Source organism: Anastrepha obliqua, chromosome 5 (assembly GCF_027943255.1).
Source record: "Anastrepha obliqua isolate idAnaObli1 chromosome 5, idAnaObli1_1.0, whole genome shotgun sequence".
Lineage (NCBI taxonomy): Eukaryota > Metazoa > Arthropoda > Insecta > Diptera > Tephritidae > Anastrepha > Anastrepha obliqua.
Genome location: NC_072896.1, coordinates 3,494,014 through 3,507,553, shown reverse-complemented (window position 1 = coordinate 3,507,553; position 13,540 = coordinate 3,494,014). Strand labels below are relative to the sequence as shown.

At 41.2% G+C, this 13,540-nt stretch overlaps 2 protein-coding genes across 2 annotated transcripts; one reads left to right on the top strand and one right to left on the bottom strand.

Annotated features, from left to right (window-relative positions):
• Positions 1-5,426, top strand: LOC129247458 (fibrillin-2). The gene is made up of 3 exons (XM_054886590.1): positions 1-299; positions 578-4,893; positions 4,965-5,426. The coding sequence occupies exons 1-3, from the start codon at positions 46-48 to the stop codon at positions 5,021-5,023; spliced, it is 4,629 nt and encodes a 1,542-aa protein (XP_054742565.1). The 5' UTR covers positions 1-45; the 3' UTR covers positions 5,024-5,426.
• A 1,702-nt stretch (positions 5,427-7,128) lies between these two features.
• LOC129247277 (protein draper) lies at positions 7,129-12,492 on the bottom strand. Its single transcript, XM_054886337.1, has 5 exons — positions 12,410-12,492; positions 9,617-9,731; positions 9,489-9,547; positions 7,624-9,435; positions 7,129-7,490 (listed from the first exon to the last, which is right to left on the bottom strand). Exons 1-5 carry the CDS (start codon positions 12,490-12,492, stop codon positions 7,274-7,276), a joined length of 2,286 nt encoding a protein of 761 aa, XP_054742312.1. The 3' UTR covers positions 7,129-7,273.
• Positions 12,493-13,540: the final 1,048 nt, after the last annotated feature.

Here is a 13,540-nt window from a genome sequence, read left to right as displayed (position 1 = left end):
TTGACGTGAGCTGCATACTATTAACGGAAAACTAAGCTTTTAAAAATGCGATTGCCTACTTTGTGGATTTGCTTTATCCTTTGTGGGGCCAGCGTCACGGCGCAATATTGCACAAAGGATATAGTTAAAGTGGTTAATGGTCGAAAAGAACTACGTAAAGTTCGGTTTTGCTGTCCTGGATTTAAGAAAGTTAACCGCGAATGCAAGCCTTATTGTCCAACGGGTTGCTTCAACGGAAAATGTGTCAAGCCGGGCAAGTGCGAGTGCAATGCTGGCTACAAGAAATTCAATAACTATCGGTAGGTGCAAAAAGAACGATCCATGAGCAGCAAAAGCTGGAGGAGTGAATATAAACCTAAAAATAGTGCAATGTCTTTGTAATATGTGGAAAGTAATTAAAAAAAAAACAAGTGTATTCTTTTTTCCTATGCAAATTGTTTCGCTCTATTTGTATTTGCTAAATTATTTTATACCACAAAGTAAAAATAGATGAAATATGTATGTAAAGCTTCAATGTAACATAATTTGTTTGAAAAAGATATTAAGAAAATTTTTACACCAACTCTCTCGCCAACAGCTGCTTACCGCAATGTGACAACTGCAAGAATGGTTTTTGTAGTGCGCCGGGCAACTGCGTTTGTAATAGAGGCTATGCGCGAAACGCCACCGGTCAGTGTGCGCCCGTCTGTACACCAGCTTGCCGAAACGGTAATTGTGTTTCACCGGGCAAATGCGTTTGTTTGCCGGGCTACCAGCCTAATAATGCAGGTAACTGTGAGCCGCAGTGCAACGATTGTCAGAATGGCGACTGTGTCGCTCCCAATCAATGCGTCTGCAAAGCTGGCTACAAAAACGATGCAGCTGGTCAGTGCAAGCCAATCTGCCAGGATGGTTGCATTCATGGAATATGTCGTGCTCCAAATGTTTGCGAATGCGAGAGAGGTTACCAAAAATCTAGCAATAAAACATGTCAACCTTTTTGCTTGGATGAATGTATTAATGGATTTTGCGCTGCGCCGAATAGTTGTGAATGCTCTGTGGGCTATACAAAAGTATCCGCTAGTGTTTGTGAACCGTTTTGCATGACCAGTTGTGAGAATGGAAAATGTATTGCCCCTAATACCTGCGCTTGCGATAACGGGTACAAAATGGATGGTGAAAATTGCGTACCAGACTGCCCGGAAGGATGTCCAAACGGACGCTGTACATTGCCTTCATATTGTGAATGTAACAAAGGATACGCATTAAGCGTTGCTAAGGTTTGTGAGCCGGTCTGCTCTAACGGTTGTCCCAATGGTCGATGTGTAGCTCCGGAAACCTGCGAATGTCTCAAAGGATTCTCGATGACTGACCCGAATATTTGTGAGCCTGTCTGCTCTAACGGTTGCCCTAAGGGTCGATGTGTAGCTCCGGAAACCTGCGAATGTCTCAAAGGATTCTCGATGACTGACCCGAATATTTGTGAGCCGGTCTGCTCTAACGATTGTCCTAATGGTCGATGTGTAGCTCCGGAAACCTGCAAATGTCTCAAAGGATTCTCGATGACAGACCCGAATAGTTGTGAGCCGGTCTGCTCTAACGGTTGTCCTAATGGTCGATGTGTAGCTCCGGAAACCTGCGAATGTCTCAAAGGATTCTCGATGACTGACCCGAATATTTGTGAGCCGGTCTGCTCTAACGGTTGTCCTAATGGTCGATGTGTTGCTCCGGAAACCTGCGAATGTCTCAAAGGCTTCTCGATGACTGACCCGAATATTTGTGAGCCGGTCTGCTCCAACGGTTGTCCTAATGGTCGATGTGTAGCTCCGGAAACCTGCGAATGTCTCAAAGGATTCTCGATGACTGACCCGAATAGTTGTGAGCCGGTGTGCTCTAACGGTTGCCCTAATGGTCGATGTGTAGCTCCGGAAACCTGCGAATGTCTCAAAGGATTCTCGATGACAGACCCGAATAGTTGTGAGCCGGTCTGCTCTAACGATTGTCCGAATGGTCGATGTGTAGCTCCGGAAACCTGCGAATGTCTCAAAGGATTCTCGATGACTGACCCGAATATTTGTGAGCCGGTCTGCTCTAACGGTTGTCCTAATGGTCGATGTGTAGCTCCGGAAACCTGCGAATGTCTCAAAGGATTCTCGATGACTGACCCGAATATTTGTGAGCCGGTCTGCTCTAACGGTTGTCCTAATGGTCGATGTGTAGCTCCGGAAACCTGCGAATGTCTCAAAGGATTCTCGATGACTGACCCGAATATTTGTGAGCCGGTCTGCTCTAACGATTGTCCTAATGGTCGATGTGTAGCTCCGGAAACCTGCGAATGTCTCAAAGGATTCTCGATGACTGACCCGAATATTTGTGAGCCGGTCTGCTCTAACGGTTGTCCTAATGGTCGATGTGTAGCTCCGGAAACCTGCGAATGTCTCAAAGGATTCTCGATGACTGACCCGAATATTTGTGAGCCGGTCTGCTCTAACGATTGTCCTAATGGTCGATGTGTAGCTCCGGAAACCTGCGAATGTCTCAAAGGATTCTCGATGACTGACCCGAATATTTGTGAGCCGGTCTGCTCTAACGGTTGTCCTAATGGTCGATGTGTAGCTCCGGAAACCTGCGAATGTCTCAAAGGATTCTCGATGACTGACCCGAATATTTGTGAGCCGGTCTGCTCTAACGATTGTCCTAATGGTCGATGTGTAGCTCCGGAAACCTGCAAATGTCTCAAAGGATTCTCGCTGACTGACCCGAATATTTGTGAGCCGGTCTGCTCTAACGGTTGTCCTAATGGTCGATGTGTAGCTCCGGAAACCTGCGAATGTCTCAAAGGATTCTCGATGACTGACCCGAATAGTTGTGAGCCGGTCTGCTCTAACGGTTGTCCTAATGGTCGATGTGTAGCTCCGGAAACCTGCGAATGTCTCAAAGGATTCTCGATGGCTGACCCGAATAGTTGTGAGCCGGTCTGCTCTAACGGTTGTCCTAATGGTCGATGTGTAGCTCCGGAAACCTGCGAATGTCTCAAAGGAATCTCGATGGCTGACCCGAATAGTTGTGAGCCGGTCTGCTCTAACGGTTGTCCTAATGGTCGATGTGTAGCTCCGGAAACCTGCGAATGTCTCAAAGGATTCTCAATGGCTGACCCGAATAGTTGTGAGCCGGTCTGCTCTAAAGGTTGTCCGAATGGTCGATGTGTAGCTCCAGAAACCTGCGAATGTCTCAAAGGATTCTCGATGACTGACCCGAATATTTGTGAGCCTGTCTGCTCTAACGGTTGCCCTAATGGTCGATGTGTAGCTCCGGAAACCTGCGAATGTCTCAAAGGATTCTCGATGGCTGACCCGAATAGTTGTGAGCCGGTCTGCTTTAACGGTTGTCCTAATGGTCAATGTGTAGCTCCGGAAACCTGCGAATGCCATAAAGGATTCTCAATGACTGACCCGAATATTTGTGAGCCTGTCTGCCCTAAAGGTTGTCCTAATGGTCGATGTGTAGCTCCGGAAACCTGCGAATGTCTCAAAGGATTCTCGATGACTGACCCGAATAGTTGTGAGCCTGTCTGCTCTAACGGTTGCCCTAATGGTCGATGTGTAGCTCCGGAAACCTGCGAATGTCTCAAAGGATTCTCGATGGCTGACCCGAATAGTTGTGAGCCGGTCTGCTTTAACGGTTGTCCTAATGGTCGATGTGTAGCTCCGGAAACCTGCGAATGTCTCAAAGGATTCTCGATGACTGACCCGAATAGTTGTGAGCCTGTCTGCTCTAACGGTTGCCCTAATGGTCGATGTGTAGCTCCGGAAACCTGCGAATGTCTCAAAGGATTCTCGATGGCTGACCCGAATAGTTGTGAGCCGGTCTGCTTTAACGGTTGCCCTAATGGTCGATGTGTAGCTCCGGAAATCTGCGAATGTAATGACGGTTTCATAAAGACGGACTCGAATGCTTGTGAGCCTATCTGCTCGAATGGTTGCCCAAATGGTCAATGCGTAGCTCCCGAAACCTGCGCGTGTAGTAAAGGGTACTCAGTGACTGGCCTGAATGTTTGCCAGCCCGTCTGCTCCAATAATTGTTCAAATGGACATTGCATAGCTCCTGAGACATGTGTATGTAATAAAGGTTTCTCGATGATGGGTTCTAATGTTTGTACACCCACTTGCTCTACAGCCTGCGAGAATGGTTGGTGCATAGCGCCTGAGATTTGTGAATGTGACACTGGATATATAAGATCGACTCAAAACGAATGTGAACCTGTTTGTGAAGGGGATTGCGCCCCTGGAAGCTGCATTGCGCCAGGAATTTGCAAATATAACTCTGACGACAGTTCAGCTAAAACCACTTCTACAATAAATCCCACTGAATCAGGTAGTGAAGTTATGAAGTCGACTACTGTAGGAAGAGCGGGTCGAATGTTTGCCGGCTTCGCCAATCCGTCCGACGAGGAGGATAGTGAAGAGGATAATAGCGATAACTCGGGAGATTTTAGTGGTACCGTTGACGTGTCCGACATCGGTTTCGAATTGAGATGCATTCGACGCTGTACAAACGGAACTTGCGACAAGAACCAATGCATCTGCGACGAGGGTTACGTGCTGCAGGAGCACATTCATGAGGATGTCTGTATTGCACGTTGCGGCGAATTGATTGGCAATAAGTACACTGGATGTGTGAATGGTTTTTGCAAGGAGCCCGATGTTTGCATCTGCTTCGAAGGATTTCAGCGATCTATAGCAAATGAGTTCAAATGTCTGCCTCCGCACAACGAAGAACAACAAGCGGCCGGGATTATCAAATATCTACGGTTGTATATTATTTTCGCAGCCTTGTCTTTGCCACTGGCTTTGTTGGTGTTGTACTTACTGTGCCATATAAGCTGCGAAAAGTCGTACAATATAGCGAAAAGAGGTAATCTGGAGAGGTTATAAAAAGTTTAAATGCGAAATGATAATTTTTTTCGTATATTCTGCTATTTACAGAGAACCAAATGGGACTGGCGGATCTTTCGCGTAATGTCGACATCATAAGAGTGCCTTAGTAAAGTAGAATTAGCTATATCAAATGCGCGTAGGTGCATATGTATGTATGTAGTAAGAATATCTCACATTTGATGCTTTATAGTGATGACAGTGATCTTCAATCCTTTATTTTTGTGTATATAATTAAAGAGGGATATATGGATATAAATACTTAGAGGTAATAAGGAAACGTAATATATTATATTTATATGTAAGAATGGGTAAAGAGTAATTATAATGTTTAATGTATTTATTAAGATACATGGGGGAATAGGTATATTACGAATTGCTCTGTAATTGGATTTGTAATCGTATTATACCAGTGCTGTCCAGAATGAAAAATGTGAGGGTATAAGTGAGAACGAGAGAATGGGAGCAGCCCAGTAGGAAATTTGAACCAAAATAAATAAATATTGGATTAGAGTAGAAAATTTTTGTGGGAGGAATCGAAATGCCTTTTGATATTACATTTATAGCCTCCTTTGAACGACTTGTAACATAAAAGGCATTGCAAGTCGCCAAAGGCATTTTCTAGCATAAAAAAGTTCTCACAGGGCATTGTATTGCATACACTAAGCGTCGCGGGCAAGCTTGGTGTTTATTCGTTGCTGGTTTGCTAACGACTGAACGATGGAGAGTAAGAATACGTGTGATCAATTGATCTATGGGATGGACAGCACTGTATTATACAGACTAACTTCGTATTTTTTTACTGCACTCCGCTCTCCGTTATTTTTGGGATTTTATGTTTTCAAACTTAGAAAAAATTGCTGAATTTGTTATTTTTTATGCATTATCCAACCCTTTTCTTTGTTTTCGTTTTCTAATTTTTTATTTAGAAAAAAATTATTTTAAGTTCAGTATTTTCGAAGTTCATTATAGTAGGGAATTTCGGGATTTTTTACTGTAGTCCCTCTTTTGCGGAATTTTCAATTTATTTTTGATAAAATGATTTCAGATCGTAGCATTTTATTCTCGAAAGTTTATTTATTTGATTTCGAAGTTTTTACTTTTTTAAAATTTAGGGATTTTCGAAGATTTTTTTTATATTCCGAAAACCGTATTAAAAGGACCTAATTTTGTTTTACATTTTGGGTTTTGCGGAATTTTAAATTTCCTTCTCATTCAATATTTGTGGCACTTCATATTTTGTGATACAGAAAAATTCTTGGATATTCCCAATACCATTTTTTTGGACTTAATATTTTGCTAAAATTTCGTATTTATACCTTCTTCGTATTGTACTTTTGGGAATTAATATATTTTTATTTGCAAAATTGCTTTGGAATTTCAGAATTTTCGAAATACGAAAATCTTCATTTATTTTTAATGCATCCTTCATATAGAATTTTCGGGAATTAACACTAGTTCAGTGGTTCGAGATTTTATATTGTACTTTTTACGGAAATTAATACATTTTTTAATTGTGGGTTTTTTTGGAAATTTCGGGATTTTCGACGTTTTTTATTATATTCTGAAAACCGTATTAAAGGGACTTAATTTTATTTTTTTAGTTTTTTAATTCAGAAAAATTCCAGGATACGCGAGAATTTCAATTTATTTCTAATTCAGTATTTTTTGATAATATTTTCATGAATTTCATAATATTTTCAATACAAATATTTGTTTTCAATTGATCTTCATTTCTCAAATTATTACAGGAATCCCGAATTAGTACCGATTTTCGGGACTACAAAATTTTTTAAATTGCATTTATTGGCGATCATCTTCGAAATTCTGGCGTTTTATGATTTTTAGTGCACTCTCGGTAGATAGGCTCATTCCTTTTTCCGGGGCAATATAAAATATAAGAAAATATATCTTCTCAATTCAGCAAACATTGTTTTTTTAGCAATGTAAATATTTAAACATATCCGAAAGTAAAAAAATTAAAAATGTATTAAATTAACAAACAAATATTCTTTAGCAAGAAATGACTAAGGATATATTAGTTGGTGTATGTATTTATTTAATTTTAAAAGGCTATGTATTTATGAAATATTCCTTTTAAGACCATTTTTTAAACATGTAAAGAAAATTTTGGTTTTTATTTTATTTTCAAGTAAGCAATAAATAAAGATTTTTTTAAATTTTTTTCATATAGTTATAATATATGTATTTTGTTGTATACATCAACTGTAAATTATAAAATTTTTGAATATCACATCGACGCTTGTCGCGCTGACTTTGCTTCACAGCTTTAAATTGTATCGAATTGTCTGTCTATGTATGAGTGTGTAACTAAAATTTACGATACTTCGCTCCAAAGCTCAACTCTCGTCTTCTTCCTGCATGTTGAGGCCGTCCTCTGCGCCTGCGCCGGGCATTACTACGCCGAATGTTGGATTTTCTATCAAGCGCACGCCATGTTTCTCCCGGAAACGCCTGCGCGCATATTCCCGATAAACCAGCACCAAAGCCAGTGCACACAAAGCTATCAGCAACAAAGACATTGCACCGATGGTCCAGCGTGAAACCGAGACTCCACTAGAAAGGTCGAATAACACTAATTAATTAAACATAGCAGATTTTTTTAAGTAATAATAATAATAAAAGATATTTTTTTGATTTTAAAAATAATTAAGTTTTTAAAGATATTTTGGATTTCTTTTTTCTTTACCTCAACACCAGGTGATCCTCTATAGACCCCAACTCTGATACACATGCGCCACGCCGCTCATTGTAGATCTTCCCCTGCACACACTGGCATATACCATTGACATCACATTTTCCACCCAAACAGTTCCATTCGTTGCAATAAGCCACACACACTGGCAGATCGGTGTCGTTGCTGAGTGTGAGACGATAGCCCAGATCACAACTGCATGCGTTTGGCCCAATACACCTGCCATGGCCACAGTTCTGATCGCATATCGGCGCACACTCTGTGCGACTACCGTTGAGAAAGTCGTATCCTTCCAAGCAAACGCACTCATCTGGCCGCATGCACTCGGCATTGATGCAAGTGTCTCTACAGATTGCCTGACAACGATGCGGTTCGCTAGAGTTCATCACGCGATAACCATCGGTACATTGGCACTTATTAGGCGCCACACACATGCCATTCTCACACGATGGCCGGCAATGAGCGATGCAGAGACTGCTGTGACGCGTTTCCTCATATCCGCTCCAGCATTCGCACATATCCGGTTCAACACAATTACTGTTGATACATGCCGGCAGGCAGATGGGATCACAGATCGCGTTCGAGCCTTTGCGTAGCCGGAAACCTTCATAGCAGCGGCATACACCGCCTGCCACACAAATGCTATTGACGCACTTTTGGGCACAGTGCGGCTCGCAACGTCCCGTTAACCATTTCTTGGAGTAACCTTCTTCGCACTGACAAACACCCGGCGCAATGCATTGACCATGCCCGCAGTCAAAATTGCAAACGGGCTCGCACTCATGTGGGCGTTTTGTATTCGGGCGATATCCACTGAAACAGCGGCATGTGTCCGGAGCCGTGCAGGTGCCATGCACGCAAGAATGCGTGCAAACCGGTATGCAGAGGTAAAAAAGCAGCGATTGGTAACCGGGTAAGCAGCTGCACACACCTGGACTAACACAATTGCCATTCTTACAGCCACGCGGACAATGCGGCTCACACTCCGCGCGTGAACCATTCTTAAAGATATAGCCCTCGTTGCAAGTGCATGTGTCCGGCGCAGAACAGTGTCCATTTATACACTCATCCTTACAAATTGGCTGACAGACATGCGCTTCCACTTGCTTGTACCCTTGGTGGCATTCGCAGCGTCCCGGTTCATTACAGAAGCCATTCTGACAGCCACGTGCACAAGTCGGTTCACATTCCGTGCGCGAATTGTTGCGGTAGATATGCCCCTCCAGGCAGGTACACTGATTAGGCGCTGTGCAATACGCATTTACGCACTTCTCCTTACAACTCGGCACACAGGCCAGTCCGAGTAGGTTGTAGTAGCCCAACTGGCATTTGCATACATTCGGTGCACTGCAGTACCCATTCGAACAACCGCCCTGGCATACAGGTTCACACTTGCCAAGCGTGCCCAAACGCAACTCAAAGCCGCTATGACAGTCACACTCGTTAGGCGCTTTGCAAATACCATTCTCGCATGGCTCCTCGCATACAGGTATACAGAGGCCCAGCGTTTCATTGCGCTCATAACCGAAATTGCAAGTACATTTTTCCGGCGAGTCACAGCGTCCGTTTGTGCAATCGATCAGACACTTAGTTTCACACTCGGTTATACTGCTGTTGATGAAACTGAAGCCCTCGTTGCAGGTGCATGTGTCTGGCGCGATGCACTGCCCATTGATGCAGGGCTCACTACACTCCGGCTCGCAAATGGTGCTGTTCTTCTGGTTATTATAGCCGGTGTCACATAGGCACACATCTGGACGCACGCACTTGCCCGTCTTGCAGTCCGCGCACTTCGGCTGGCAATCACTATGGGAAAGCCGGCGATTAGCTATTGATTTGATTGAAATGGTCTAACTTACCCGCTTTTAGTATCGCGAACGTACCCATCACAGCAAATCTCATCCGTATCCGTGTAGCTCTAAAATTATTTTATGACTAGAATTAATGGAAAACAGATCTTTCAATTTTTTTTGATTAAGTTCTTCACCTCTTTCACCGTACGCAGAACCAGTGGATTATAGATGGGGGTGCAATTACTTGTACAGTTTGCATCTACCGGAAATTTTCGCATAGTCACCAACGACACGCGCGTCTTGATTTGCCTGTGGAGCAAACAAAAAAATAGTAATTAATAAAGGGAACTAAAATGAATAGAAGGATGGAACTGCATAGTGGTATTTAATACGTAAAGTAATTGCCAGTTCTTGCATATATACATATCAGGTCAGTCCATAAGTTTGTGCGTTTTGTAAAGGTGGTTTTAAAATGAATAAAAAAGATGTTTATAGTATTTATTAATCAATAATATATTTCCCTTCATTATTTACAATGTCTTCCCAACGTTTAGGCACATTTTTAAGTCCTTGCTCAAAAAATTGTTTGTCCTTGCAGCCAAAAACGCTTCCAGATCCCTTTTTATAGCTTCTTTTGAGGAGTAGTTCTTGTTACCCATATGGGATTGAAGTCCACTGGAAAGGTCAGAATCACAAGGTGCAATATCCGGAGAGTATGGTGGATGCGGCTTTAGCTCCCATCCGAGCTCGTTCAGCTTGCCTAATGTTTGCCTTGCGGTATGAGGTCTTGCGTTGTCGTGGTGAAACAAAACTTTGCGTCTATTCACTAAAGACGGTCGATTTTTTTAAGTGCCTCATTCAGGTTTGATAGCTGATGGGAATAATAATAAGCAGTTATCGGCTGGTTTGGTTCCAGAAGTTCATAATAAACAATACCGGCCATATCCCACCAAATAGACAGGATAATCTTCTTGGAGTGAAGGCCATCTCTAGGGGTCGGTTCTGGTGTTTCATCTTTATTTAACCATTGGCGTTTGCGAACAGGATTATTGTAAAAGACTCATTTTTCATCACCAGTAACGATATGGTTCAAACTTTCATTTTCAAGCCGTTGCAGCAGCTGAGAACACACATTCACTCTCTGCTGAAGGTTGGCGACGGAAAGTCTATGCGGAACTCATTTTCCCAGCTTTGAAACCTTTCTCAACTGAACCAGGTGCCTGTGAACTGTTCCATGCGATGAATTTAACCTCTGAGCTATCACATCGACTGTCAAAGTTGGCTCAGCTGTCAAACATCTTGAATTTGGTCTATAATTTAGCCGTGAATCGTCTTACAAACGAACAACGCTTGCAAATCATTGAATTTTATTATAAAAATGCGTGTTCCGTTAAGAAAGTTTATCGCGCGCTTCTCCCATTTTATGGTCAGTTTAATCGACCCACTGAAGCGGATATTCGAGCTATCATCAAACCACCAACACGCTTACGTAGAGTGCAAACTGAAGAAAATATCGCAGCTGTATCGGCCAGTGTTAATGATGACCATCAATTGTCGATTAGTCGCCGTTCGCAGCAATTGGGCCTCTGTTACTCAACAACGTGGAACATTTTGCGAAAGGATTTAGGTGTGAAGCCTTTCAAAACACAGCTGGTGCAAGAATTGAAGCCGAACGACCTACCGCAACGCAGAATTTTTGGTGAATGGGCTCTTGGAAAGTTGGTCGAAGATCCACTTTTTTATCGAAAAATTGTGTTCAGCGGCGAAGCTCATTTTTGGATCAATGGGTACGTAAATAAGCAGAATTGTCAATTTCGGAGTGAAGATCAGCCAGAAGAATTGCAATTTCATGCATTTTTCTGAATTTTACGTGTGTTTTTTTTGAAAAACTTTCCCTTAAAAAATCACCCGTTATGTCTAAATACTTGTTTCCAATCCGTTTTCTGTCTTAATAAAATACTAGAAAATACACGCGCTGTTAGTTTTGCCTTTTCCAAAATTGATAAAGAAGTAAAGCGAATGGGTCTGGTGGTGATTTCGAGGTTGTTAGAGATTTCGTTTATTTAGTAATCAACATTAACACCAATAATTATGCCAGCCGTGTAATCCAAAGGAGAATATCTTTTGCCAACAAGTGCTACTTTGGACTAAGTAGGCAAATGAGTAGTAAAGTCCTCTCTCGACGAACAATACTGGCACTCTACAAGGCTCTCATCATGCCCGTAAATTTTATAATTCCGATGGAAAAATTGTACCATTTTTTTTTTTATTTGGCTTTGACAGTTATGGGAGAATTATGCACCATTTTATGTTTTTTTTACCCCTTACCGCATATGGGCCCATTTATGGCATTTCAGTTCCGATTAAATTTTATTTCCCAATTAAGTATTACGATTCTGAATTGCGAATGGTAGTCCAACCCATTCGGCTACGGCGGCCGCCAAGTAATATAAAATAATTAAAACAATTTTAGTCCATCAAATATATATTATATTTAGCAATAATAAAACGGAAAAAAATTGCCTATGATTTCTAACATTTAGAATTAACCTCACTTTTGTGCAAGTGGGCGAACAAGCAGAATTAAAGTGCGAAGAGTTCACTCTTAAAAAACCATAACAGAGTGAAACGTAGGTACTTTTTGGCGAAAAAAAAATATTTTCATGGAGTCGATATATTCATCTATCTGTCAATTGTTTCCTATACTTGTCTGGTTCTGTGAAAACCCAAAATATAAAACTTTTTCATTATTTTACTTTCAATATGTTTTATTGATAATTAAGTAAAGCTTTTTCCACCTTGAAACAATTTTTTCAACGCTTTATTAATTCCTTACACCAGACACCAGTTAACGGACACCAATGACTAAGTATGCATAAGTGGCATTTACATGATTGGGTTTTTGACAGAATTTTCACTTGGCACTACTACTTTTTAATTTTCATGAAAATTCATATTTTATTCCCCTATTTGATTGCAACACTTACGGTACTTTTACAACGCATGCTGACACAATCACCACATGAAGCAGAAGACTTCCATAAAACTGACAACTTCTATGTATTTTCATTATTATAATTTTTGTTTTAATAATTTGCAACAATCACTTCAAGTTTTAAGCCTTTAGAATTGAATTGCGTTGTCTGAATATTTTTGAATTAGCGCCCGAGTTCTCAATTCAAATTAATCACTTTTAATTTCCATCAAACACTGCTTGCCATAATAGCAACCACTTGCAGTCTTGCTACTCCCTGCCTGAATGAGTAAATCTGTTTAATTGCTAAATTTAATGATACCCATTTGTAGGCGAGCTATACTAAGCGGCGACAATCTTTATCGGCTTATCAACGCTAAGAGGCGCAAGTTGAAGAAATATTAAAAAATAAAATCAGAAAAAGATGCGACTTTCCGTTGCATCTGCAGAGGGCAATAAATGCACAAAATTCATTGAACTCGGAAGGCGATGAAAGAGTGTTGCCTATACATATACGTATGTACTTCTATGCAAATGGGAAGGTATGTGTAACTGATATTACATATGTATATATATATATATATAGTGTAAATGGCAGGACCTAAAGCAATGTATGTGCTATGTCGTAGGTATGAAAGTAGAGGAGCCAGCAGTGATAGCGCTACCAGTTGCATTATTTTTTGTTATTAATTTTTTTCTTTTTGAAACCACAGCGCAGAGTTTTTGTAATTATTTTCAGGTCAGCACTTTGAACTCGGCCAGTATACAATTATAAATATGCATACACATTTTTATTAATGTTATATTTAAAGCCGTGCTTAGGGTATTTTTGCTTTTAACTGATCAAAGCCGTGTAGAAGGCTCTTATATATGTCATTCACTTTCTAGTATGGGTTTATCAGCGGAGCGCTCTCTAAACGCGTCATTCTGATAAATAATAGAGGCCAGTGACGATCAAAAAGACACTATGTTGACAATAAGTTTAGCTTAGTACTGGTGGAAATTAGTGAGGCTTGACATTGATTTTTTATAAGCTGATAACTTTCCAGTAGCCGTTTTAGGTACAGATGTTAAGAACAGCGCACTCCAACTAGGAAAATATAGTTATCAATAGCTGCATATGCATTCTTATACTTGCTCCTTA

Excerpts from the sequence above, each read along its gene's own strand:
- LOC129247458 (XM_054886590.1), top strand. The coding sequence starts at position 46 with ATGCGATTGCCTACTTTGTGGATTTGCTTTATCCTTTGTGGGGCCAGC. Across the intron at positions 300-577 it reads AAGAAATTCAATAACTATCG|CTGCTTACCGCAATGTGACA; the intron begins GTAGGTGCAAAA and ends TCTCGCCAACAG. Across the intron at positions 4,894-4,964 it reads GTACAATATAGCGAAAAGAG|AGAACCAAATGGGACTGGCG; the intron begins GTAATCTGGAGA and ends TGCTATTTACAG.
- LOC129247277 (XM_054886337.1), bottom strand. The coding sequence starts at position 12,492 with ATGAAAATACATAGAAGTTGTCAGTTTTATGGAAGTCTTCTGCTTCAT. Across the intron at positions 9,732-12,409 it reads GCATGCGTTGTAAAAGTACC|GCAAATCAAGACGCGCGTGT; the intron begins GTAAGTGTTGCA and ends TTTGCTCCACAG. Across the intron at positions 9,548-9,616 it reads TTCTGCGTACGGTGAAAGAG|AGCTACACGGATACGGATGA; the intron begins GTGAAGAACTTA and ends AAATAATTTTAG.